This window comes from Argentina anserina, chromosome 2 (assembly GCF_933775445.1).
Source record: "Argentina anserina chromosome 2, drPotAnse1.1, whole genome shotgun sequence".
NCBI lineage: Eukaryota > Viridiplantae > Streptophyta > Magnoliopsida > Rosales > Rosaceae > Argentina > Argentina anserina.
The window spans coordinates 15,700,308-15,728,049 of NC_065873.1; the positions used below are offsets into that span (position 1 = coordinate 15,700,308).

The 27,742-nt window shown below is 41.3% G+C and overlaps 1 protein-coding gene across 1 annotated transcript; it reads right to left on the bottom strand.

Moving 5' to 3' along the window:
* Positions 1–1,071: 1,071 nt before the first annotated feature.
* LOC126783213 (uncharacterized) lies at positions 1,072–4,010 on the bottom strand. Its single transcript, XM_050508632.1, has 10 exons — positions 3,879–4,010; positions 3,729–3,787; positions 3,603–3,643; positions 3,457–3,488; positions 3,252–3,280; positions 2,571–2,607; positions 2,295–2,351; positions 1,899–1,975; positions 1,614–1,687; positions 1,072–1,286 (listed from the first exon to the last, which is right to left on the bottom strand). The coding sequence occupies exons 1-10, from the start codon at positions 3,960–3,962 to the stop codon at positions 1,267–1,269; spliced, it is 510 nt and encodes a 169-aa protein (XP_050364589.1). The 5' UTR covers positions 3,963–4,010; the 3' UTR covers positions 1,072–1,266.
* Positions 4,011–27,742: the final 23,732 nt, after the last annotated feature.

Here is a 27,742-nt window from a genome sequence, read left to right on the forward strand (position 1 = left end):
ATGATTATATCGCAGATATATCCAAAATATCGATAATATCGCGATATATCGTGGAAATTTCCAAAATATCAACCGAAATTACCGTGGTATGTGAAGGACACGTGGCGGAATGAGTGATTATATCGCGGATATATCCAAAATATCGATAATATCCTAATATATCGTGGAAATTTCTAAAATATCGACCGAAATTACAATGGTATGTGAAAGATATATCCTTACCCCGAAATTATCGCCAAAATATCGACGATAATTTCGATTTTTTAGTCCTTGGTTACAAGACCGAAGCTCCAGAGTTGGGGCTGGTGCTTGGTCTTTTTCGTTTGGTCTTCTTTTCTGGGCCTAAGTGCCCCTGTGTAACAAAAAAAAAAGCTCTTAGACTGTGATTAATACAGTTTTTGTCCTTTTTTGGATTAAAGAGATAATTTTAGCTGTAAAGGAAGCGGTAGACTGCCTTGCCCTAACCACGTCTGAATTCTTCAAGAAACTTTGAATTTATTATGATTATCTGAGTCTGTTAGGGAAAAAGGAGTTGGGTTGTTGGCAGGATCCACCTGAAGATGTGAAAGAGATGATTGTTAAGCAAATGAGTTTCAGTGGTCGAGTTCGCTTAAGTAGTTTGTGCAAGTCTTGGAGGTTAGTTTCTACGCGAAAAGAAATCCCAACATGTCCACAGCTCCCATGGTTAGTACACCTCAAGTCATAGGATGCCATAGCATGAGCTTCTCAAGCCTCTCTGGGGGCAAAGTCTTCAAGTCGAGGCTGCCTTGCCCCGATCTCAAGTCGAGGTGGAATAAACTAATGGGCAGAAGCAAGCAGATATCTTCTTCCTTGTCCATTTTAGCCAGTGATTTCAAAGACTTGCGAGGTAATTGCATCTATTTTGCAACGAGGAAGAGAACGTGGAACTATTCATACATCACGTGAGAATGGCATTTTCTACTTGGACACTGGAAAATTGAGCGATCCTTTCCAAGTTTTAAGATGGCAAAATACTCTCGACTTAGTTGGTTCATGCCAAGTTTATGGTAGAGTGATGTAAATGCTTTAGAGTTCTGATTGTAGGCTATCTTGGTGAAGAAAATCCAACACATTGATATAACACTGAAAAACAGTTTTCTATGATTTTGCCTCTTACACTGCCATATCCAGTTCTAGGTTACACCATCTTACAAATGCAAACTCTGCTGGTAATGCATTCACAAAGAAAAGACTTGAATAGAAACGTATGTCGGGTTTCCACAGCATCCATGATCATTGCTGCAGTCATATTCTGCAATTGGCGGCTGAACAAGAAAGGAATAAGCACACTTTTATATATGAAAATTAGTGATGAAGAACATATCCAATCACAATATTTACAACATTAGATTATTTATTTTAGATAAACCCATCTACAACCTTCTCTGGCCAATGGCCAAGAATCTATCTCTTTTCAATGACGACATCATTTGCTTCACTCGACTCTTGTCCATTAGACCAGTGATGTACTTACAAGCAGAGGAGGGCTAAAAGAAGCTACTTCTAACCTATTATGTTTGATTATAAGTTTCACACTATACTAGACAATTGTAATGTACTAAAATTTTCTGTCAAATTGAAAAAGCACTCACTGCAATAGACGAATTGGTTGAGATCAAGAGTCACTCTCCCTTGCTTAGCTGTATCGAATGAATTGAACAGATTACTGCAGCAAACAAAGTTCAAGCAACTAAATCAGTCCCAATAAAGCTTAGATAACAATATCAAATTCTGAAGGGTCCACCTTTTTAAGTCATGTCCAAACTTCAGTACAGAAAGTGCATGTGTGCATGGAAATACTTAGTTTCTAATCAAACCTAGGATGTTTGCTAGTACTCATTAATTCTGCATTCAACTTAAAATTAAGTGCAACCTACCGAGCAGACTGCACAAATATACAAAGAGATATGAAGTCAGCTAGTCGGAACATTCCATTCTTCTTTTGATCAAAGCTCTGCATGTTATGAGATAAAGGGATCAGCAACACGATCAACTCAAGCATCAGATGGAATATTGGGGAGCCTTTCTATGACTTCCTTTTTAAGGGATTTAGTCGGGAATCGATGATTCCTCAAGGCATACCAGGGCATAACCAAAAGTTCAGTGTTAGAGGCTTTATGATATATGCCTAGGACAGACTATAAACATGCAAGCATATGTGTCTAGAGAGAGTAGTTGTGACATTTAAAAATACCGTGGCTCCTCATGTAGGCTAAATAAATTATGATATCCATTCGTACTTTCAAACCTCATCTTAGAAGTAGATGGTATACCTCACAAACTGTGTAAAAAGCAGGGGAGTCCAGCAAGAAACCAATTTTCCCCAATGCCTGTCACAGTGGTTCACCATTAAAAAATTAGACATTAAAATACAAAAAAGAAAAAAAATTAATATATATACAGAGCAAGAGGTAAAGCTGTCTTCCCATTGCAACTCAATTAAAACATATAAGATGCTTAAAATGCAATACACAGTCAGTCAGTCACAGCTTTTGATAATAGATATGAGTTTCAAATTTTCCATCCGAGACGGAGAGATTAGAAATTACCTCATACACATCATCAGGAACGAGATAGCCCCGACCCCTGAAAATATAAGTTAACAAAATTCTACAGTCATAAAATGCATCAACCTGTATATAAAGCAATTACCTTGATCTCAAACAATCTGAACTGAAAGAAAATCATATCAACAATAGATATCCAATAAATTCAGTTGTTGGCAAGGTGCCAGGTATTTTTATTATTGACTGTGAAGGTCATAAAAATGTCAGAGCATAAAAGCTCATAGCAAAGCATTTCAGTGATTTCACAGCTCAATGAAAAGCCAGAAACATAAATTTTCTAAAGATTGTAACTTCCTCACATTCATTAATTATTCCAGAGATTGTTAGGCTTTCGGTTCCTAAATATGACCACAACAAACTGCCTAATAAACGGTTAAAGCCCCCTAAACCTTACAAGAGCATGGCAGTCTATACACCCAAGCTTAATTACTAAAGTAAGATGAATCTTAATCACCATAAACCTTGTATAAGAAAGAAAAAAAAATGGTGTAGGCCACTTTAGACAACTCAATTGCTAACAGTAAGATGAATCTTTTGGCAGGTTGAAACTAGCAGGTCCACCGTAAATTAAGTTGAAATGAAGACACTGCAACTCGCAAAATCAGAACATGTTTACTAGACTCGACAAGAAACTTCTTGAATCACAATTAAGCATTGAATCACCTCTCTCGTTCTGAGAAAGCTTGTTGAACCTACAAGGACAGACAACCAAAAAATTCAAACAAAGATATATAAGTCGAGGAAACAATGGCACCAAGACCCATGAAAATAAGGTCTTGAATGAGCATTACTAAAACAAGATCATACTTCTTTACATTACAAGCCACTTGGGTAAGAACTGAAAAATGTGATTGATTAAAGTTCTCACCTTGAGTAGGAACTTGTTGAGTGCAACAAACTCTGAGAAACATAAACAGCTCAAAAATCAGTGAACCCATATATATATGTGTGTGTATATTAAGCAAAACAATAAAAAAGTTGAACCAGATTAATCTGCATATGATATGAGCATACCTTCAAAGCTCATGGTTCCATTTCTATCAAAATCATACATCCTGTAAGAGAATAAAGACTTGATTATGTTTTATAATTGAACATAAAATTGGGTAATGGAAATTGAGAGTGATGAGTATGTGGGACCTGATCATTTGCTGAACAACTGAGAGAGGGAATTCGAGATTTCCAACAGCGAGAGCGCTCTGATCACCAGAGAGAAAGGCAATAAGTTAAATGCGAGATTAGAGTGTAAGGGTATGAAGAAGAAGAAGAAGAAGAAGAAGAAGAAGAAACCTTGAGCTGAAGGGCAGTGATGCTTCCGGCTTTCTCCGAGTCAACTCGGGCGAACCACTCTCTCAGAATAGTCGCGTTCTCCATTGTCTCTGGTCTCAGACTCTCAGAGCTTTGCTGGATGCTACACTTTTGTTTTAAACAGCACCCACTACGGCGTCGTTTTGAGTTAGATCCACGTGTGGAATCATCGGTCAATAAGGGAAAGTCTATTTTTTGCCCTTCGATTAAGAGCTGCGTATGTAGGGACTCAAGGGCACTGTTGGCATGTATGGGGTACTTGGGAACACAAAATGTCAATATAATTGTAAGCTATTCACCGATTAGTATCATGCAATGAGTTGCAAGTCCCAAGCCATCTTTAGGATACAATCTTTTAGCTAGGATCGACCTGGGGATGAAATTACATCTACATTTCCCAAATCAATACAATTTAAGAGCTTCGTTAATACCACCGATCTTGTTATTTTAGTTTCTATTCAATGTAGCATGTATGATCAATCCAAGGCAAATCACTGTAAATCAAACCTCCATATTTGCTTTCTTTCTCACCTGAAGTCTAGTCATTGAGTGATTTGAGTCTACATCATTGAGTCCGATGTGCATGTGAGAGGGAGAAATTCCAGTGGTAATTAAGATATTGAAACTTCTTACGTATGGAACTTTAAAACTTTGAACATTTTACATTTCATTTTAATGAAGATCATTGTATGGTTCTGAACTATATCTTAACTCCATCCTTTTATATATATGTGGCTTTGGAAGACTACATGCATCTTAATTTGCCTAATTTTCTTAAGTCTGAACTCATTTCTTAGGTTCAAATATATCAATGAATTTCTGGGTACACATAATGCTCTAAAGCAGACCAATAAAGCAGGAAATGTAAAACATGCATTTAGCAAAAAGAAATTATCTCAATGCAACTGGTAATCTGGTATACTACAAAGAAAGAGGCAGGAACTCTATGACGTCAATACATTTGGGAAACTTAGGAACGAAATAACCCTTGTAAGCTATTCAGCAATTAATATCATGCACCGAGTCGAAGTCCCATGCCATCTTCTTTCAGGAGGCCCAGTATCAATCTTATCTTTTCAGCTTAAGCAGCACCAACAACGCCAAACATCATATACGACTACCCATTCCGGCCAGTTAGCACAAAATGACCAGAAAGTAAAGATTTGCTTCTCATTCTGAACAGATTTAACATTGAGTAACTACTACTAACTAATTAATAACCACAAGAAAAGCATGACGAACTGGTATGAGAAACCTGGAAAAGAAATGTATCAAGAAAGTTCAAGAAGGCCAATTTCGTACCTGATCTCTGATCATCCATCCCAGAAGACGAAGTAGTAGAAGAAGAAGAAGAAGAAGAAACAAGAAGGAGAAGATCAAAACAAGAAGCAAAAGAAAACAGAGTAAAGGAACAGAGGAAGAAGAAGAAATGATGGAGGACGAAGAGGAGGAAGATGAAGACGAAGAAGAAGAAGATGATGAGAAGAGATGGAGAAGATTCATCGTCTTCTGTTGACAAAAGTCTCTGGGTAGTCAGGTAGTGTATCTTGGGCTTCCTCTGTTCCTTGTGGGAGGCTGTTCGATGATCACGCATGTTGAGCGCGCCGCAAAGGATAATGCTGAGAAGGAGACCAACAATGAAGAAGCAAGACATCTCCATAAACTCCATTGCAGAATGATCAAGCAGATGAAGTTTATACAGAGTTGAGAGAGCGAGAGAGAGACAGAATCAGAAAGAAAGCGAGAGTTTGTTTGTTAATTTCATTCTTGGCTTTTTACTGGACATTAATATAGACGCGTGGAATCACCGTTCAATTAGTGAAAGTCGGTTTTTGCCCTTCGCTTTAGAGCTGCGTATGTAAGGGACTCAAGGGCACCGTTGGTATTTTACCTCATGCTCTCGTTCTCGTGTTAAGCTGCGTATAAAGATGGTTGCGGTTGAAATTTTCTGGTGAATTTGAAGCTTTGGGCTGACCATCGAAAGGTATGTTTTTTTTATTTGAATGTTGATGTCTGGGTTTTTGAATTAGTGCTTTTGGTACCGAACTGGAGTTGAAATTCAGTTTTCTATTTGAATTTTTATCTTTCTAAGATTTTTAGTCGTATTGAGTTTATTTCAGTTTGAAGATGAGTGCTTTGAGGTTAGGAGGTCTCATGAGTCTGGATTAATATGTTTTGGTTTGAGGCAGGGAGAGAGATATCTGGGTAAATTATGTATTTGTGTTTCACTTGATAGGTTGGATGTGATTTTTGTATTTATTGTGTTTTAGGTTCTTGGTCTCATTTTATTGAGAGTTTGGAACCGAATTGCTCATGTATTGCAAAATGTGTGTATTCGCCCACACTCAATTTCAGTCCAATATTCGTCTTCATTATATGTTTAGGTTATTAACCTGGCTCTTTGCATCTTACTTAAAATCACGTGGATGTTCTGTTATTCTGACAGTTCAAAACGCAAACTTGGTTGCGATGAACTCTTTTGTTCTATACATGTAAGATGAGGTAAAAACCCTCCTACTTGAATATACCACATCCAATCATTATAAGTTTTCTTCTTTGCTGCTAGCAGGGCAAAACGGAAAACACTCTAACATCTTATGATAAACTATGATTTTCCCCTTATTATTGTGCTGAACTGCTGATTGCAAGTCTTCTTCTGTTGACGGACGTGTTATCTTAAATATAACTCCATTCAAAGTTTGTCCACGGTATGGATTTAGAGTAACTGTGGCTTTGAGTTTCTGTGTTGCGCATGAGTTTCATTTCCTTTTCAGCTTACTTTGCTCTGTTATTGTTTTGTGTTGTAGCGGAGGCTGTAGGTTATTGTAGAATTCCATAAGCAAGAATACAAGCATAGTGGCAATCGACTTCAATATGTTTAGTGCGCTCATGGAAGACTGGATTTGAGGCAATGTGGATGGCAGCTTGGTTGTCACAGTGAAGGGACATTGGCACTTGACAAGGGAATTCCAGATCACCTAGGAGACCTTTTAACCAAATCATTTCGCAAGCTGCAGAGGCCATAGCTCTATATTCTGCCTCTGCACTTGAGCGAGCAACAACACTTTGTTTCTTACTCCTCCAAGTTACTAAATTTCCACCGACAAGTGTACAAAAGCCAGTTGTACTTTTTCTGTCAATAACATTACCAGCCCAATCTGCATCAACATAAGCTGAAATACTTGTGTGACAATGGTTCCTGAGAATAATGCCTCTGCCAACCGATCCCTTTAAGTACCTCAGAATGCATTTCACAATGCTCAAATGAAAAGATGTAGGAGCATGCATGAACTGAGATACAATACTTACAGCAAATGAGATGTCAGGGCTGGTTATGGTGAGGTATATTAATCTTCCAACCAGTCGTTGATAAGAGCTGATATTGGAGAGAGCAGTACCAAGAGTGTCCAACATGATTTTGCTATCAAGGTGTGTGCGAGCAGGTTTGCAATCTGTCACTTCTCCCTCTGCAAGCAAGTCTAAAACATATTTCCTTTGGTTTAGAAACAAGCCTTTAGATGAAGTAACCATTTCTATGCCGAGAAAATATTTAAGAGCACCAAGATCCTTCATGGAAAATTTTGACAAAAGTGACTGTTTGAGAGCAGTAATTTCTTCAATGTTATCACCTGTGACAATTAAATCATCCACATAAATGAGAACAACCAATTTTCCATGATCACCATTTCGGACAAATAAGGATGAGTCTGCATTGCTTCTGCAAAATCCAACTTCTTCCAGTGTAGAACTGAGCTTAGCATACCAAGCTCTAGGTGACTGTTTAAAACCATAAATGGCTTTATGCAGCCTGCATACCAGGTTAGGATCAGTATTAGCATGTAAATGACCTTGAGGCAATTTCATGTACACTTCTTCTTGCAATTCACCATGCAAAAATGCATTTTTCACATCCATTTGATGAAGAGACCAGTTCTTGTTGACTGCAACAGATAAGAGAACTCTCACTGTATTCATTTTTGCTACTGGTGCAAAAGTCTCTTTATAATCTACTCCATATGTTTGTGTGAATCCTCTAGCCACCAGTCGGGCTTTGTGCCTTTCCAAAGAACCATCTGCATTGAATTTATTTTTATAAAATCCATTGACAACCAACTGCTTTCTTCCCTTTAGGAAGCTGAACAATGCTCCAAGTCTGATTGTCTTCAAGAGCCGAGAGTTCAGTTTCCATAGCTTGCTTCCAATTTTCATGCTGACATGCTTCCTCAAAATTTTGAGGTTCATGGAGAACATCTAGGTTGCTGAGATAAGTACAAAAATCTGATGACAGGCTGTTGTAACTCACAAAATCTGAAAATGGGATATTTTGAAGTGTAGGCCACATAATCTATCATTTTTACAGGAGGATTCCGAGTTCGAGGAGGATTTCTCCTAGGCTGAACGGGAGCTGGGGAATGATGCACATGCACATCTTGATCAACAACATCTGTAGTATCAATCTGCAAAGAGCTATCAGTGTTACCATAAAAATTATCAGAGTCATGACCTACAGGGTTGGCAGGAGTAGAATCTGTGGAAATACATTCTGCTGAAATAAGTGAGTTGTCTGCATTTTCTTCAACTGTTGTACTCACATTTAAGAAAGGAAATAGATCACTATAATTCTCCCCCTGACTAGGAAACTGGATTTTTTCTGAAAAATAACTCATGGATTCCTCAAACTTAACAACTCTTGATACTACCATTTTCCTTGTTAAAGGATTGTAACAGCAATATCCCTTTTGAGTAGAGGAATACCCTAAGAAAATGCATTTTACTGCTCTTGGATCCAACTTATCTCTGTGATTGGACTGAACATGAACATAGCACACACAACCAAACACCTTCAAGTGTGAGAGATCTATTTTTCTATTTTTAAGAACTTCCAAATGTGACTTGGCTTTTAAAACCCTGCTTGGAAGCCTGTTTATGAGATAAGTAGCAGTAAGAACAGCTTGTGACCAATATTTCTTAGGCAGATTGGCATGAAACATTAGAGCTCTAGTCTTTTCAAGTAAATCCCTATTTTTCCTTTCTGCTATGCCATTTTGCTGTGGTGTGCTAACACAACTTGTTTGGTGAATAATTCCATGCAGCCCCAAAAACTTAGCCATGTTTCGAGACATGTATTCTGAGTCATTATCAGATCTAAGGATTTTGATTTTGGATGAAAATTGAGTGAGAATAAGATTATGAAAACTTGGACTGATAACACACATCACAGTGCTTGACTCCTTGATTGAAAGAGGGAAACAAGATAGATAATACTTTGTCTGAGGGATGAGCTAGTCTCTGATGCCAAAGCTGAAGATCTGAGACACTGCTAGAGCTGACTTGGAAGGCTTGTGATTTTTTTGACAGATAATACAAGCCATCCAGAAAGAACCCTTCACCAATCTTCCTCTTGGTGGTGATATCCTGAAAAATGACACCAACCGGAGAGAAAATGACTAGGCAGTTTAGAAGCATAGTGATTTTACCAACAGAGAGTAATTGAAAAGGAAACGATGGAATGAATAAAGCTTCAGATTTGATATTTTATGAGAAAAAATCTATTTTTCTTTTTCCTAAAACATGAGCACCCTTCCCATTTGCAACAGATACACAGGATGACATTTTTTCAAAATCTTGCAAATTTTTAGAACAATTTTGTCATATGGTCTGTGGCTCCTGAATCAATGACCCAATAATCATGCTCACTATTAATATCAATGGTAGTCTTAAAGGATTTCATGATACCTGGAATATCACTGTCTTTCACCATGTCTGTCTCAGTCAAAAAACCCGCAAACTTGCCAAGGAGAGCTGTATGTGGATTTTTTTCATTATTGCTGCCACCCTTGCTTTGTTTCTGTTGTAGATAAGCTGCAAACTCATTGAGTAGAATAGCAGGATTAGTAGTGAAGTCAATCAAACCCTCAGAAGCAGTGGAAGAAGATGAAGCCACACTAGTAGCCACATTAGCCTTGTGAAATGGACTGGTCCAATTTCTTTGATTTTTCTTGCTCTCTCGTTCCTTCATAAACTTGGCTGTTAACTCAGGATGTAATATCCAACAAGTTTCTACCACATGGTTAGTCGCATTACAATGAGTGCATTTAAACAATTTTGACTTTCCTTTGAAGTTTTTAAACTCAGAAGATGATTGATTTCCAACATAAGCCCTTGAGTTTGACTGTTGGTGTTGATTTCAGCATTCATAACTTTCCTGCGAAGTTCCTCTCTCTGAACAGTAGCACATACTGACTTGAAAGATGGCAGCTCCGAATTCATAAGAATGTGACTCCTCAGATCCTCATAGTCAGCATTGAGATTGGCCAAAAGTTGGAAAATCTTGTCCTCTTCAGACCTTTTTGCCAAAATCAAAGTATCAGTGGTATGAGGAAGATAGAGAGATAACTCATTCTACTTAGCTGTGAGTTTTCCAAGATACTGAACAAATGGAGCATCTTCTTGCTCCAGGTTGGCTATCTCATTCTTGAGTTGGAAAACTCAGACTGAATTGTTCTGGTTGCCATACATCTCCTTGACATTGTTCTAGATATCCAAGGCAGTTCCAGAATAGCTGAAAATCTCAGCTAGACCAGGCTCCATGGAATTCAATAGCCATGACTGCACCTGTTGATCCTTCCTCATCCAGACATCATAAGCCTCAGATCCTTCTTTTGGCATGGGAGAATTGCCATTAACGAAACCAAGCCTAGACTTACCACCAATTGCTAAGGTGACTGTCCTAGACCAGTTAAGATAGTTGAATGGAGTTAACAAGGTTGAGCATAATTGCTAAGATGTGTTTGGATCAGCTTCAGAAGAACTAGCCATATTAGAGTTAATATGACCAGATGAACCAAAAGGGTTTTCCTCAACCGATGAAGAGCTTCCAGACATTTTGAAACTAAAGAAAAATTTTCAATCAACACAAAAAGAAAACAAGAAGAGAAGAGAAGAGAAGATAAGCAGAGGCAGGACACTAAAGTTCCTGCTCTGATACCATGTAGAATTCCATAAGCAAGAATACAAGCAGTTTTCTCTCTTGAGTATATTGATTAAATTGTCTGAGTACAAAGGTTTTGTATATATACACAAAACTCTAACAATTACACAGCATGCTTTACCATGCTAAGGTAAAGCATTAGGTAAACCAAACCCTAAGCAGCCATGCTGCAAAACCAAGATCCATGAAATCAGTGAATAAGATCCCAAGCCATGCTGCGTGAATAAGATCCCAAGCCATGCTGCTATCATACTTCAATAGTTATTAGTAAAAGGGTTAAGTGCGGGAGTCTTTTGGTAATATGTTGTGCTTTTTCTGTTTTTCCTATTGTTATATTTTTATTTTCTGGAACAGACATTGACATATTTGTTTAATGAGGTAGTCAAGCCTGTTAATTAAGATATGGTTTCAGCCAAGTTAATCGTTTGTTTTTAGTGTACTTTGTTTTAAAATCTCGATTCTGGTTTCTACTTTAGGAAGTAGGAGAAGGTTTGACAGGGCACAGGAAACTTTTGTATGAAGCTAATAGGATGTAGTTTGTCCAGTTAGTTACAGTTTTAGTGAGTACCAGGATAATAAGGAATTTGGAATTGACCTTATGTCTGTTTTACTTTTCTCATATTGACCATCAGTCTTTTACTTTTCTCATATTGACCATCAGTCTTCTCATATGGAATTGATATCTTATATCATGATTAGAATTTGCTTATTTGACACTATTGTGAGGCTATTGATATCTTTGTTAGTTTGTGAAAGCGTGTGCTGAGAGTTTTTTTGAATCACTGATACTTTCCACCGTAGAATTGTTTTCTATTTCATTAAGAATTTTGAGATCGATGCACTGTTTTTTCTCTTGGAATGATCAATACACTAGTTTCTCTGTGGAAGTCTGTGTCGATCAAACACCAGGTGTTCAATTAAGTTCCTCTTGGCTCTATTTTGGTGTTTCAGAAAAAATGTCAGATATCCAAAAGTATATGAAATAAATTTACCAACTAGAAGATCATGTTTGGCTGAAATCTTAAACAATTTAAATAGAAGATGAGAGAAGCAACCAGCCAGGCAGCAACACTATCTGGATTTGAGATCAAATATCCATGTAGCATACACTAGAATAGGAAGTAGGGGTCCATAGATATTCATAAATTCATGAAACAAACTTACCAAATATATATATGAACTTCTTTTTGGCTGAAATCTTAAGCAACTTCAATAGAAGATGAGAGAAACAACAAGCAAGGCAGCATCAGTACCTAGATTTTAGCCATGTAGCGAGTAGGGTTCTATATAACACGCGAGACCGCACATTTATGAATATGAAGTACATACATATTATTTATCAGAAGTGAACTCATGTAGGTTGGCCCTATAACCTAACCCTTAACTGCTTTAATTTAAATATGTGCCTATATTTGTCCCTGAAAATGTTCTTATATGGAAGGCCAATATATCTGACTATTAACATTTGAAACCCTGAGCAGAGAGAACAGTTTTTTATTGATGGTAAACTAGTCCAGTATCTAGACACTTCCTGGTTTTCTTGTATGTATCTTTGTGTTTGAAAACTTAGTTCACAATCATTATCCTTGAACTAATTTCTTGCTTTCAACTTCATGTACGTACTTGATCTTCAGAAGGACAGCCGCATGAATTCAATTCTGGTGGTCATGGTCATAGTGTCTTCTGAAATCAGATCCACAGAGAATCAGCAGGTATTAGTTTTGCAATCTGTTGCTCATCACTTGCTTGTAAGTAACAGTCCAACATTGATCTTGACTACTAAAAGTCTGAAACATATGATTAATGATATCCATCTCATAGATGTAGAACAGATGGCATGAAGAACTGAAGAGCAAATGGACCGACGCAAGAAAGAGAAGGCTGGTACTGTTCATGTTTGGGCTACGAGCTCAAAATAGGGCGAATGATACATTTTCGGAAAGGGAACAGCGCCAGAAACCAAACTCGTTGCTTTGCCACGATGTGTGTGCTTTTTCGGGCATCCAATGTCGTTGAGGCCCTCAAAAACAACTTTTAGTGTTTTCTGAATTATTTTGGATTTTATTTTATTTTAACCTATGGGCTTGATTAGGCTTTTGTTAGCGCCCTAGAGTTTCATTTTAGTATTTAAGCCACCTCTTGTAGCCGTATGAGAAATCTTTCATATTATAAAACTTTTGAGTTTTCTCAATTTTCCTGGTGGATTCCAGAACTTCTCGTGGATTCAAGAAACCGTAGTCTTGTGGATTCTAACGGATTTGTTCCGCTGCGTTAGTGCTGATGTAAGTTGGTGAATAACTTGAGACTACATTATGATAGTGTCGCTTGTATTGGTCCAACTACAATGGTGTTGGTGTGTGCTAACATTTGCTGGATTTCATGTTTTAGGCTTTGGGTGTCTCACAGATGGTGCTGAAGACTTCTAGCAGAAACATGTTAAAATGAAGAGTTTTTTTCACCAATAGTCCCTCAACTCTGGTGTACCTACCAATGTGATACCTCAACTCTTAATCGTACCAATGTGATACCCAGACTCTAGTATTGCTATCATTGAAGTACTTCCGTTAGTTTTTTTTAACTTTTCCGTTATCTTGGTGACGTGGCAGGTACGTGAGGCCCACAAAGAGGGTTAAAAGACAAAAATAACCTCATCTGAGAGGAGCAATGTTTTTCCCGCCCTTTACCTTGAGAAAGACACCCAACAATTCTAATTTTGGCGCCAATTTTCCCTCCCTACTCCTTAATTTGTGTCTCTTATCTAAACTAACGGAAAATTGATCTAGGTTTTATCAGATTGTGGTCGACTGGTTGGCGGTAGTTCTTTAGTTTAGATAAGAGACACAAATTAAGGAGTAGGGAGGGAAAATTGGCGCCAAAATTAGAATTGTTGGGTCTCTTTCTCAAGGTAAAGGGCGGGAAAAACATTGCTCCTCTCAGATGAGGTTAATTTTGTCTTTTAACCCTTTTTGTGGGCCTCACGTACCTGCCACGTCACCAAGATAACGGAAAAGTTAAAAAAAACTAACGGAAGTACTTCAATGATAGCAATACTAGAGTCTGGGTATCACATTGGTACGATTAAGAGTTGAGGTATCACATTGGTAGGTACACCAGAGTTGAGGGACTGTTGGTGAATTTAATTTCATGTTAACTTGATATTTAGGTCTAGACGTGATGTAGACTTTATCTAAAATTAGTCCTTTAGAGATTATATTTAATAGAGGTTTATAGTAATGATATCTGCAACAGTATGGGAAAAGTGGTATATATGTATTGATTCTGGGAGAACTGGAATAAGAACGGGCATTGCCTTGTGAAGTTTATTTCTCTCTTTATATCTGCTCTTTTGCAGGTTACATTTTGTTGAAACTGAAAAAGAAGAGAGTTGTTTTCGGTAAAGAAATAAAAGTAAAAAGAAGCATATTACCTTTAAAAGTCATTTAACACTTGTCTTGTTCATATGATACGTACAAACAGGAGCGGATCCTATGTATTAGGAGGGGATGCTCAAGCATTCTCAAGCTAATCAGAACAAAAAAAATGCTAGTATTAATTTTTTTTAAAGTCAAGTATCTCCTACACTCTTCCACACTCAATCATTTCACTCATACTCACACCCACACCTACACTCACCCATACTCAATCACCTCACCCACCCCACCTCTCGGCCTCTCCAATTTCACATAGACAACAATTTTTTTTCTCTCCATCTTGTCGTCTTCTCCCTTCTCCTTCTTCCCCAAAATTAAAGCTATAAGCCCCTAACCCCAAAATTAAAGCTCTACACTATACTAATGAGTTAGGTGGCGGCGGAGAGAATCGCAGCAAAGATTAAGAAATAGAGAGGTGGGTTCTTAATTTTTCAATCTCTTTTTTATTTTCTCTTATTAATTTTTTGGGGAAGAAATGAAATTGGGAATTTGAGAGTTTTAGATTTCTGGCCAAATTGAGATTTTTATTGAATTCAAGTGTTGGGTGTTGTTTGGATTTTGACTCTTTAACTTCAATTTAGGGTTTGCTTCAATATCTTTCCAATTGATTGTAGATACTCAGATTAATTTTTTTGATTGTTGAATTTGGCTAATTAGTGTATCCATTGGACCTTGTTGCTGCAATATTTTTGAAAATAAGTGAAGAAGCAAGGTTTTTCCATCCACTGATCCACTGCATCGGTTACATATGTTTTACTGCTTGGAGATAATCATTATGCTTTCTTCGTCTAATGAACTTAATTAATTGTTTGTTGATATATGAATTAATGGAATAAAATTCTAGATTTTTGAATTGTTTTGTGACTTTTGTGTTGTACTATTCTATTGAATTGTTTGGTTATGTATGTTGGTAGAATGATAGTTATTTTGTTTTTCAATGATTATCGGTTATTAGACTAAGATTATATAATGTCAGAATAAAACGGAAGCGTCAAATTTAAATAATTTAACTTTTTTGTTGTATTCATTTTTGTTTCAATTGATAAAAAAAATTTACACTATCGATACTTTTCACTATTTTTTTTCTTTGGGTTTATATTTCAAGCATCCCAAATTTAGTCCTCAAAGATCCGCCACTGCGTACAAACCTAGTGGAGTTTGATTACAACTCGAACAAGTGTCAGAATGAGATCAAAGGCTACACCACAAGAGACCCATTTAAATTCAAATACAACCTTCTCAGCAAGTACACAATATATATATATATATATATATATATAAAGGAGCAACACCACCGTGAAGAAAAAAGGAGAGAGAAGGGAGACGAGATAAAGAGATACATAGAGACCCTGCAAAGATACCAGAAGACAAAGTTTGTTCTCTGTAAAAGGTCCGAACGATGTCCTCTCTTCTTTCTCTTGTTCTTGTTACAAATCTGTTACTTAAGGCCCGGTTGCTTTCATAATCCCTCACGGATGGCTCTTTGTCTTCTTGGTTACTATGTTCTTGTTACGATGATCAATGGTTACTCCAGTTCTTTTGTTACCTGGTACGGTTACTATGGTTACTGGTTCTTTGGTGACTTGGCTCTATCTTTGGTGGCTTGACACTATGGTTCTCTGCTTACTTTGGATACGATGGTTCTCTGATCATTATGGATACTGGTTCCTTATGATACTTTGGTTACTAGTTCCTATGGTTACTTTAGGGTTCTGGTTCTCTTGTTACTTGGCTTCGGATATTATGGTTACTTGGCTCTGGATACTAGAGTTACTCGGTTACTGTACCTCTTGTTACTATGGCTACTGGTTACTATTGATACTATGGTTCTCTGGTTACTATGGATACACTACGGTGACTATGATACTTCTTGGCATAGGCTTATGCCCACCATAATCAACGCAACTGCCAGCACACTAAGGCTAATAAATAACCCACCCTCGCAATACCAGCAATGAGTTAGTCACACTAGCTGTGCAACGGGCCGCCCCGCGGCCCAAACCGTTTACGGATGCGCCCTCACGCGCATTCCAAAGAAAGCTCCATAGAACACCTTAATTAGACTTTGTCCCACATCGGAAGACGAGTGAAGGATCCACCTCAATTCAACTATTAAAGGTCAAACCCTTGACCTCATAAGGTAAGTGTACTTAACTACCCACTGTTACTCTGCATTAATTATTACCAACCTGACTTGAGCATCGGAGTGTTGAAGACCACGCCACTGGGGTCTCCACTTTGACGACTCGTGCTACTTGTGACAGAAAAGGAACGAGGAGTACGGCGTATCGCATCAACAAAGAGTGTAGCGTATTGTATCAGCGCAATTCACTACGTTAACATTGGCGCCGTCGGCGGAAAACGCAATAAAAAAGTTCCCGTAAAACACATGAAGCATTTAGCGAAGCAACTGCACTTCGAAATGAGCACTCTCAATTCTATACCCCCCATTCCGGTTGACGGTCATGTGGAAGACGTAACGGACCTCAGCCTCAATCATCCCCTACCCTCCACAAATGACCCTATCGTTCTCACCCCTACACCCCGGACGGTTGCTAGCACTAGCGCGACTCCTGATCCCGTGATCACCGCAAGAATAAGCCAAAGACCTCGCTGAGTGCTAGCAGGGCAAAACACTTGAACGCGAGAAGGCTGCGGCTTTGCAAGCCAAACTCGACAGGATGCGAGTGCAGCTTGAGTGGGCCAAACGCAGTCGTCAACATGACGAATCACAACGTGAAGGCAGCACGCAAACAAAAGGACGGGAACAAGTTAACCTGAGCATCAGTTTGACCCCCTCTGAACTCGTCAGGAAGCGGCCACCATCGCCATGGCGTATTTGCAACCGTGAAGAGGGAAGCATGAGCATAACTTCTCGCTCACGACCCCACAACTGGCCACAGCATGGACCCCACGCTGGCTCTGATATTACAGCGGCTAACTGCCATAAAGCAGCGGGACGCCAATCTGCGGTGCCAGCAAATGTTCGCGGCCAGGCCGAGTCCCTTCACTACGCGAATAATGAATAGTGTGTGCCCTTCACAATCCAAGAGTCCGAAAATTACGCCATACACGAGTGAGGGTGACCCATTCTGGCACATAGATAACTTCAAAAAAGTTACCGTCAGTAGAGATTTTGACGACACCACACTAGACGGGGATGCCATGAACTAGTTCTCGAACAGCCGTCGAATTTATGGATTCTTTCGCACAGTTGCTACAGTGTTCCTCAATCGGTTCATCCTCATGGCCGGAGCAGCACACACAACAGACGGTATATTCCAAGTAAAGTAAGAAAGCAGGGAAACGTTGGGCGTCTTTGTCATGTGATGGCAGATGACCGCATCCAAATGTCAGAACCTTGAATGCGCGACGCCCTGCCGCATTTAAGGAAGGACTACGGTCTGAAAACCCTCGAATGCGCGACGCCACCTACGATGAAATTATGACTGAAGCAGTGCGGTACGCTCAGATAGAATATGTCACATACGGGGAAAAGCGAACTTCGGTACCATCAGACAAAAGCAGTGCGCTGCAGTCATCTGTACCTATAAACACAATCCCCTTACAACGCGAGCTATTCCCTAGCACAGAAGACCGCGACAAAGGAAGGAAAAGAGAGTAACATCAGTCAAACCGCCATGACGAGCGTAACCATGATCGACACAGAGGCCGAGATAAGAACATGAGGCTCGGCGGCGAGCGTCGCGACAACAGAGATCCTAGCCAAGTTAACGCGATAGGTTGCTGCGGTGAGCACACACTACCGAGGGAAGAAACTCTAGAAGACTTCTTTCACAAACATCAAGGGAGGTTGAAAAAGCCAGCAAAGCCACTACGCCCTCAAACCGAAACGGAAACTGGTAAGTGGTGCAGGTTTCACGAAAATGGAAGCCACAACATGAATGATTATAGAACCCTCAGCACGCTGAGAGCCAACGGCGACACAGGGCCCCGGGCAGCGCATCCAAGGGCGCAGTAGAACGTGGTTGCCACAGTAGATCGAGAACCTACACCGCATCAACGTGATTGAGGGCGGAGCCCCAATGACAAGCATGTCTAACCGTGCAAAAAAGCGCTTCACTCGCAGCAACCACCCAAGGCAAGAGTGCGCCATCACAGGGGGAAACGCCAAAAGGCAAAAGGAATGATGGAAGCAGATCACCTTCACTGAAGAAGAAGAAATCGGCATTTCTCTACCCAATGACGACGCATTCCTCATTGACGCGTCTTGGGTGGACAGTTGGACGTAGGTAAAATGATGATCGATACATGATCCACAGTTAATGTCTTATTCAAAGGATGTTACAAGAAGATGGAGCGTAGTGGTAAGAAGTTAGTGCAGGACCATGAACCGTTGATCAGCTTCTCCAGTGACATAATCCAACCTCTAGGCTCAGACTACATGACGATACGCATTGGGATGACACCATGCACAGTCTGCGTCGAAGCTGAGTTCATCATAGTTGTCGCCTACAGTTCTTACAACGGGATCATCGGTCGGCCTACTCTCAACTAAATGCGAACCTTCATTGCTGGGTACATGATGCTCATTAAATTCTCAACCCCAAATGGAACAGGACAGGTCCGGGGATCACAGTCTGTGGTGAAAGATTGCCAAGCACGCGCAGTTAGGCACACGCGCAACCGTCACGAAATCTTGGCGGTATATGCTGCAACAAACTTAACCGACAAGGTCGTCGACGTGTGCGACGGTGAATTAACAACAAGCAAGGGCAAGAAAAAGACCACGCCTTATGAAGCCAAGACTCTGGCAAACCCCGAATCTTCCTTGAAAAGCATCACACCCTTCCGGCACCACCCGGAGCAAAAAATCAAGATCGGCGCTACTCTTAGCCCCACAGTAGAGAGGGACCTAGCAAACTTCCTAGGAGAGAGCATGAAAGTCTTGGCATGGTCTTACGAGGATGTGCCTGGCATCTCGCCTGACATCATCATGCACGAGCTACACATCAAACCTTCCGCATATCCAGTTAAACAAAAGCGTCGTAGCTTCGACGACGAGAAAAGCATGGCAATACGCCAAGAGGTCGACAAATTAAAAGGCATGAAGTTCATTAGGGAAGTCCAGTACCCTGAGTGGATTTCAAACTGTGTCATGGTCTGTAAAGCCAATGGAAAAGGGCGGATGTGTGTTGTAATAACCCGATTTTTTGGAACCAAGTATTCGATTGTTTTAAAAATTTATTAACTTTGTAAAATTCATTAAACGTGTTTGTTTCGCTTCACAACGTTGTAAATCGAAAACGGAAACGTTATTGGAAATTTTAATTAGAAAAACGTTACGTTTCCGCGACGTGAGAATCGACTTTTACTTCGTCGCTCGTTTGTGAAATCTTCCTTCACGAACGTTGTAGAGCTCGTCGATACGAGTTCGTGGACATGTCACGCGTTCTAATCAGACGTTGTACGTGAAAGTTATTAACGACGGAAGTTAGTTTCTTATTTGAAAAATGGTATAAAAGGGAAAATTGAGGGATTAGGGTTTCCATTTTCGGAAGCCCCTCACCCCCGCCTCCTTCTCCTTCTCTCTCTCTCTCTCCCCGACCTCTCTCCCCTAAGAAAAAGCTCGCCGTCGATCTTCCACCTCTGACCGTCTGTGACTCTCACCGCCAGTCCAGGAAGCTTCGCACGGCCCTCCACAACCAACCCCGAGCTCGACAAGTCCCCATTCGCCGCCGGGAAGCCGCACGATCAACCGAGCCTTCTGTCGCCGTGCGAACTCCACCTCCGGCGACGCCGTGCTCGAGGCAAGCTAGCCTCCCCTTTCTCCTCACCTCTAGAGCCATCTCCGACAAGATTGGGACCTCGATTCGCGACTTGCCCCTCACCTCTGCTCAATTTGACACCGCCGGCCTCTCAAGCTTCTCCGGTGACAATCCGACGTCTCCAAGGTGAAATCGAGGTGAGGGTTAGCTTAGGATGATTTTTGTGGGTAATTATTATTTACTGAGACAGTATTTACAATTGAATAGTACATGGAGGTACATAAATACGTAAATAGTATGTATTTGTACAAAATACGTATTTAATATGTATTTGTACAGTGTATGTGAAAATAGTAACTACGTGAACTGTAAATTCGTAAAATCCAAAAATTGCTGAACCGTAAAATATTATTATTGTTTCGGCATTTAAGGTTTTACGTAACAATTCTGAATTCACTTCTTATCTTCTCTAGGTGATCGATACATCAAGTAAAGGATTCACTTTTGGAATCGTGGAAATTACGCTCAGCATTTTAAGGTGTGTAAAATCTCAAAATAACTAATCTACCTTGCGGAGATTCAGGAATATACTAAATTTTAAAGAATGAAATATGATATGTATATGATATAGAGAATTGTATATGTGTATAAATGGTAAAATAGGTACATGTATATGGTTTGCTATATTATATACTGTCGTAATTTCCGTTGCGAATAAGTTCATTTTGGTGTTGAGATTTATTTATTGAGCATGTTGATTCGATTTGTATAATATCATGTTATGATTGTTGGTACGTGGTTTTAACATGGAGTTTTGTTAAAACGTTTTATATCTTCGGACGTGTTTTTATGTCTTCGACATGTGATATGTCTTCAGACGAGTTTTCTGTCTTCGGACGTGTTTTCTGTCTTCTGACCAGTCTTCGGACGTGTTGGCATGTCGGAACCTAGCCTTGGCCGGACGAAAGTTACGATAGAGTTAGAGCTCTAGTTTGTCTGCCGCGGTACTGCATAAGAGGTAATAGATGGGTTATCGGCTTATGAGTACCCATATTTTGAATATTGGGTAGCAGGTGGTTGCCCAATGTTGGCGGCGTACTATCATGAGGGGTAACAGAGGTGTACCAGCGCTCATGAGTACCCGTATTATAAATGCATTTGGGTAAACAGAGGGGTTGCCCAAATTCTTATGAGCGCATACATTTTCATATTATTAGACAACCAGATGAGCCGTCTAATGACTCATGAGTGCATTTATAATAGATGTTTTGTGGTTTTTCGTATATATTTTTATGCAAGTTGTATTGTTGTTTTACTCATACGAGCTGCAAACCTTACCGGGAAACACAAACCCGGTGCACCTATTCTATGGTGTAGGGGATAATTCTGCATGTGTGGATTAGCGGAAATCGACGGACAACTCTAAAGACTTGAAGTTGCTTTATTTTATCTTGTGGTGAGGATTTTTGAGGATTTTTACATTTCCATTTGATATAATGTTGAATTATAAAATTGGTTTGTAATAATCATTTTAACAGTGTTGTACTATGAACTCAGTAATGATCCGCTGTAACATTAAAATGATTTCGATTTATTGAGATTGTTTTAGAGTTTTCATGACTTCGGAATTTGAGTTTTCATACTCGAAATTTTGGGATTGTGACATGTGTGGATTACAAGAAATTGAACAACGCATCCCCTAAAGATAGCTTCCCTCTACTCAGAATCGACCAATTAATCGACGCAACAGCATGTCATGAGTTGCTAAACATAATGGATGCCTACTCTGGGTACAATCAAATACTCATGTACCCTGCGGATCAGGAAGCTACGACCTTTGTCACTGACAGGGGCCTTTATTGTTACAATGTCATGCCCTTCGGGTTAAAGAACGCAAGGGCTACGTATGTGCATTGCGTCACACAAATGTTTGATAAACACATCGGTCATGAGATTGAGGTATACGTTGATGACATGTTGGCCAAGAGCGTCAAAGCCGAAGACCACATAGCCAACCTCTGAACCATCTTCAACGTGCTCAAAAAATACAAGATGCGATTGAACCCAGAAAAGTGTTTTTTCGGCGTGACAACAAGTTCTTGGGTTACATCGTTAGTCAACATGGTATAGAGGCAAACCCGAAGAAGGTACATGTCATTCTGGACATGGTGCAACCGGTACTTAAGAAGGATGTGGAAGCCCTTTAAGGCAGACTCGTGGCGTTATCATGATTCATCTCGAGGCTAATCGACAAGTGTGAACCATTCTTTAAACTGTTAAGACACTCCAAGAGAAAACTGATCGACTGGACACCTGACTGCCAAGAAGACTTTCATGGGTTAAAAGACTACCTTGCCGCGGTGCCATTATTGTTAACCCCGCAGCCAAGAGAACCAATGTACCTTTACCTCGCAGTATCTATAACCGCGGTTAGCAGTGCCTTAGTTCGCCGAGATAGAACTAAAGAATTGCCAGTCTTCTACGCTGGCAGAACCATGAACAGCCCAGAGACGAGATACCAAACATTGGAACAGTTAGCCCTTGCACTTATCATGGCAGCTAGACGACTGCGCCATTACTTCCAAGCTTACATTATCCAGTACTTACAAACCAACCCCTCAAACAAGTACTACAGAATCCAGAATACTCGGGGCGACTCAATAAGTGGGCTATTGAGCTAACCAAATTTGACATCGAGTACAAGCCACGATCCACCATAAAGGGCCAAGCCGTAGCTGATTTTATTGCAGAAATGATTTTATAGCCAGGCGATGTCATATCCCACACCACAACTTCCCCATGGAACTTACAAGTGGACCGGGGGGACTCGAGGTAGAGTACGCTCTCAAATTCAATTTCGCTGCCTCCAACAATGTAGCGGAATACGAAGCATTAATTGCAGGACTATAAATGGCCCTTAGCACTAGTGCAAATAGTATCAACATATTCAGTGACTCTCAACTGGTAGTCAATCAACTCACCGAGTCTTTCACCACCAAAGACGAGCAATTAGTAGCCTACCTGGCATACGTCACGGCGTTATTAAAACGATTCGAATTTTATCACATCACCCAGATCCCGAGGGATAGTAACGCATTGGGGGATTCCTTAGCAAGGCTTGCCATGACGCAGCCACATCAATGCCATAAGGATACCAGGGTCGAAGTGCTCCACCATCTTTCCATCTCCCAGACTTTACAGGAGATATGTCAGATAGAGTGACACCAAGACTCATGGATGGATGAAATCATAGCACTTAAGTGTGATGGCAAACTACCCGAAGACAACGATGCCGCAAAACAGCTAACGAAACGCGCAGTGAGGTACCACTTGCGAAACGACATACTCTCTCGCCAGGGCCTGTTGAACGCCAGTTTAAGATGTGTTACAACTAAAGAAGGCAAACAGATCTGGCAGGAAATTCACAGTGGCAACTGCAGTAACCACTACTGCAGTCACGCACTAGCTGGAAAAACATTGCGGACAGGGTATTAGTGGCCTACACTTGCCACCGACTTACAAGAACTAGTCAGATCTTGCCATAAATGTCAAATACATGGGCCAATACCATGACAACCCTCAGAACCACTATCATACATAGTCAGCCCATGGATCAACTGCCTCTGGGGAATGGATCTGATAGGCCTGCTTCCCGTCGCGAAATGCCAATTTAAGTGGGTCATCGTGTGCATCGACTATCACTCCAAATGGATCGAAGCCGCACCCTTGACCGAAATAACAACTGAGAAGGTCTAAAATTTCCTAAAACGCAACATCTTCTACCGCCACGGTACGCCGGAATCTATCATCACGGATAATGGCACACAGTTCAATAACGACCACCTCATAACGTTATGCAAAGCAAGGGGGACCACCTCATAACAATCACACAACGTTTGAAACGGAAATCACATAGGAGAAAAACTATTTGAAAGGCCCAAAGGGCTTCAGTTTATTAACATAAGCAGTACGACACAAGGCCCATTACAGAAGCAAAAAACTTGAACAATACAACGAGAAAAAAAAAATGATGAAGCACTTCGGGAACGAAGGATGTTCTTTCATTACGCCCAGTCTTTTAACTCTCATCTCGTTCCTCCCCCACATCTTGCTACCCCGCGTCGCTCAGGCTGCATCACTGATTTGCACAGCATCTAATTCCACTGCTTATCCCGATTCGCCTTGTGGCGATTGTGCATCCTGGCGGTCTGCGAGGGAGGAGTAGGAGAATAAGTCTCCGAATTAGAATCAGACCTATCATTATCAGAAGATAAACCAGAAAAAGAAGAGTCAGAATTTCCTTACCATTTTCCTCATGTCCTTCGGCCTCCGCAGCAGAAGAGGGTTGCGAGAAGGGCGGCACCACCTCATGCTGCATCGGCGATGCTTCCAACCTCTTCTCCCTCAGTCGGACCTCGTACTCCGCTGGGTCCAACATCCCCAGTTCCTAGAACTGTGCAATCATATTACCCACGGCTGTGACGTAGTACCTTGCCAAGTACTCCGTCATCTCCGATGTCGCCATGAATGCGGCCACTGCGTTCGCTGCAACCTCCTCCGCCATGCAGGCCTTCTCCACCTCCGCTTCCTCCCTCACCCGCCTAACTAGTTCCTCTGCCTCAACAAGAGCTAACTGCGTCGGATCTCTCCCCACGGCCGTCTGCTACGCCAACGACTCGGCCACCTCTTGACAGGCGATCTCTTGGCGGAGATCTTCCTGCAGGTTCGCCGCATTCTCCAGCTTGGCCTTGGCCAAGTCGTTTTCCAGAAGTAATACCCTTGTGGCGTGTTCTCAGTCACCTTGGCGAACAGATGCCGCTCTTCCAAGACTTCCCGCTCCACGTCGAGTAGGTTGAACACCATCTTTGCCGCTCTCGTCACAGCTAGACCAAGCGGACTACGTAGCTCCAGGCCGGACCCCTCAGGTCGCCGCAATCCTCTGAGCCCAGCACGCTAGCTCAGCAAAAGCAGCTTCTCCAAGTCTGTGGTGCCCAACTAGCTTAGTGGACTATGGTCCAGGGATGAAAGATTCTCATACACCCGGGAGTCGGTGAAGGTTATGGGCCCCTTCTGGGTAGTCTTCTGTCTCTTGGGCTACGGCGCTTCGACAGTCATATCTACCATGTCTTCAAGAGTGGCGGACGACTTCGCCTTTCGCTAAGAGGCGTTTTCTTTTTTAGTCTTCTTCTTCCTACCAACCTCCAACGATTCCGCCGGTGTAGCCAACTGCGGATCGACGTCTATGCGACCCACACTTCGCATCACTACGGCGAGGCAAGCCTTGCTCATTCGGCAAGCTCACATGAGCCGGCACGGGTAGATCCACGACATGCGCCGAGTCCTCAACTCGCTTCGTGGTCGCGTTCACTACCTTATGAGTGGTCGCCACTTTCTTCGCCATCACACGCTGCAGCATGGTTACGGCTAGACCTTCGGTATCCGAAGTCACGTTGAGGTATTCTTACTGCAAGAACCTCGCGTAGCAGACACGCTCCGATTTCTTGAAGTTTCTATTTACCGAGAGTGTCGTAGCTGCACACAAAATTACATATCAGTACGCCAAAAAAAAACAAAAGGCGGAAAATGAGAGCGTAGTGGTGTCACTCACGATGGCGGCGGAGGAGTGCTTGCTCAAATAGCAGGTACGGGTTGGTTAACATCTTCAAATCGTGGATCAAGTCCTCACCTTGTCACCTCCAAAGATACGTCACATGATTGACACGATCAACTTCGCACTCCAACAATACTAGCCTTCTTCCTACTGCGCAACAAAAGAACAACAATACGTCAGTAAACAATTATTCCGCAGAAATTACTTAATAAGTAAAATTAACACCTATAGATAATTGCTTGAAAATGTGAGGGAATACGCTTCTCTGGAAGATACTCTTCCCTGTTAATACGCCCGTATTCCCACCCACTCTCTACAACGAAGCTATTCTTTCGCTAGTTAGCTTCCGAGGAGGGACAATTCTCCAAGACTTAGAACTCACTGCGTTCGTCCCGCCTAACGAACCGCGTAGTCCCTCCATTTCCATTCCATTGGTTAAAGTGTATCTTGAAGAAATGGAGTACCTCCATCGCAATGGGAAACAAACATCCCGACAGGTGGAAGAGTGAGTAGAGGCCAAGAATAACCCACCACATGTTGTAACTGACTTGCCCAAAGGCCAAGCCGAACTCCGACACCAAGCACTGCAGCCGTGGATCCAACTGCAATTCAACCCCGAGCCGCAATACTGAGGGACTGACCAACGCATATCACTCGGGCAGTATTGACCTGTACTAATCCTGCTTAATGGCCTGAGCCACAATCGTAGCCAGCAGCTTGAACTCTTCCACGTAGCCAACTACTGCGGCGGGGTCTGCCCCCTACGGTTCTTCCACCTCTGACCTTTGTACTCCGCCATCTAACCAACGTCTAACATGCGCTGGACTCAACGCTGGACTCGAGTTACTAGTCCCAGAAGTGCTCGTAATACGCTCGCGCACACCCCGGTCTTGGCTCGGAACAGGCACATCTCACTCTCTCCGACCTCCTCGTGTCTTGACTCCATTGTACCTGACGATACGCTACTCTCCCAATTTGCTAATACTCTCGCAAAGACCGTGGCACGATCCTCACAACGCGAATGGCCACCACTGCTTCGTCATACCAGGTTCAGGTAGTTGGCCTCCAACTCACTCGTCCACGATTCAGACGATGTTGACGCGAACCAACTTCCCTCTACAGTCGCGAAATCGCTGTCAGTTAGTATATTTATGATTTATCCTACGTATTACGCCGCAGCAAGCAACACTGCAGTCAAAGACGAACAACCTAAACCTAGAAGTTAGAGAGTTAATCAGATCTAGCCTAAGAACATCGCAAGGAAGAACATGAAGAACACGAACACCACCAAACCCAGTTTCAGGCCAAACTCATCGACAACCGCCCACACAAACACCCCACTTAGCCGGAAAAACACTTATCTAAAGATCAAATAGACCCAAAACCTATCAATTTCGACGGAAAACCCAAACCCAAAACCGTTGCATTACCCCACAACCCAAAAATCACCAGAAAACAACCAAAAGTGCAAAACACATATAGGAAGTTCCGATCAAAACATACCTTGAAGACCGATTTACACAAATAACCCCGGTAGGATCTCGTCCAAACTTGAAGAATAAGATAGAGAACAAATGAGAGAACGAGAGAATGCGAGAGCTTTTGAAATTCAAAAAAGCTCAGAACTGTCGATAATGACAGTTCCCCTATCCCTTTCACCCTTTTATATTAACTTCATACCACATCTCGCCCGTTGATTTCTCAAAAATGCTTCCCAACCGTTGATACAAAAAACGTTACTCGCATCTTAGTCGTTGACCCAAAAAGTGTCACCCCAGATCTCACCGCATGGCATGAGTTATTGAGACGACACACGCAATAACTGCATGCAATAACTGCTTCCACTGCTAACATCACTTCCTCCCAAAATTGAACCATCCGGGACATGTTCACCCAATGGATGTACGACACGTGCTACCCACAGCGCGTATCGCGCCTTTGTTGGCCCACACACTACTCTCAAAGATAGCGTTCAAAGACGTTCTACGCGTAAAAAACTCACTACGCTCAAAGACGTCCTACGCGTAAGAATTTACTACTCTATGACAGACGTACTATGCTCAAAGGTAGCGTCTAAGACGTCT

Excerpts from the sequence above, each read along its gene's own strand:
- LOC126783213 (XM_050508632.1), bottom strand. The coding sequence starts at position 3,962 with ATGGAGAACGCGACTATTCTGAGAGAGTGGTTCGCCCGAGTTGACTCG. Across the intron at positions 2,608-3,251 it reads GCTTTCTCAGAACGAGAGAG|GGGTCGGGGCTATCTCGTTC; the intron begins GTGATTCAATGC and ends TTATATTTTCAG. Across the intron at positions 1,688-1,898 it reads ATATTTGTGCAGTCTGCTCG|TAATCTGTTCAATTCATTCG; the intron begins GTAGGTTGCACT and ends TGTTTGCTGCAG.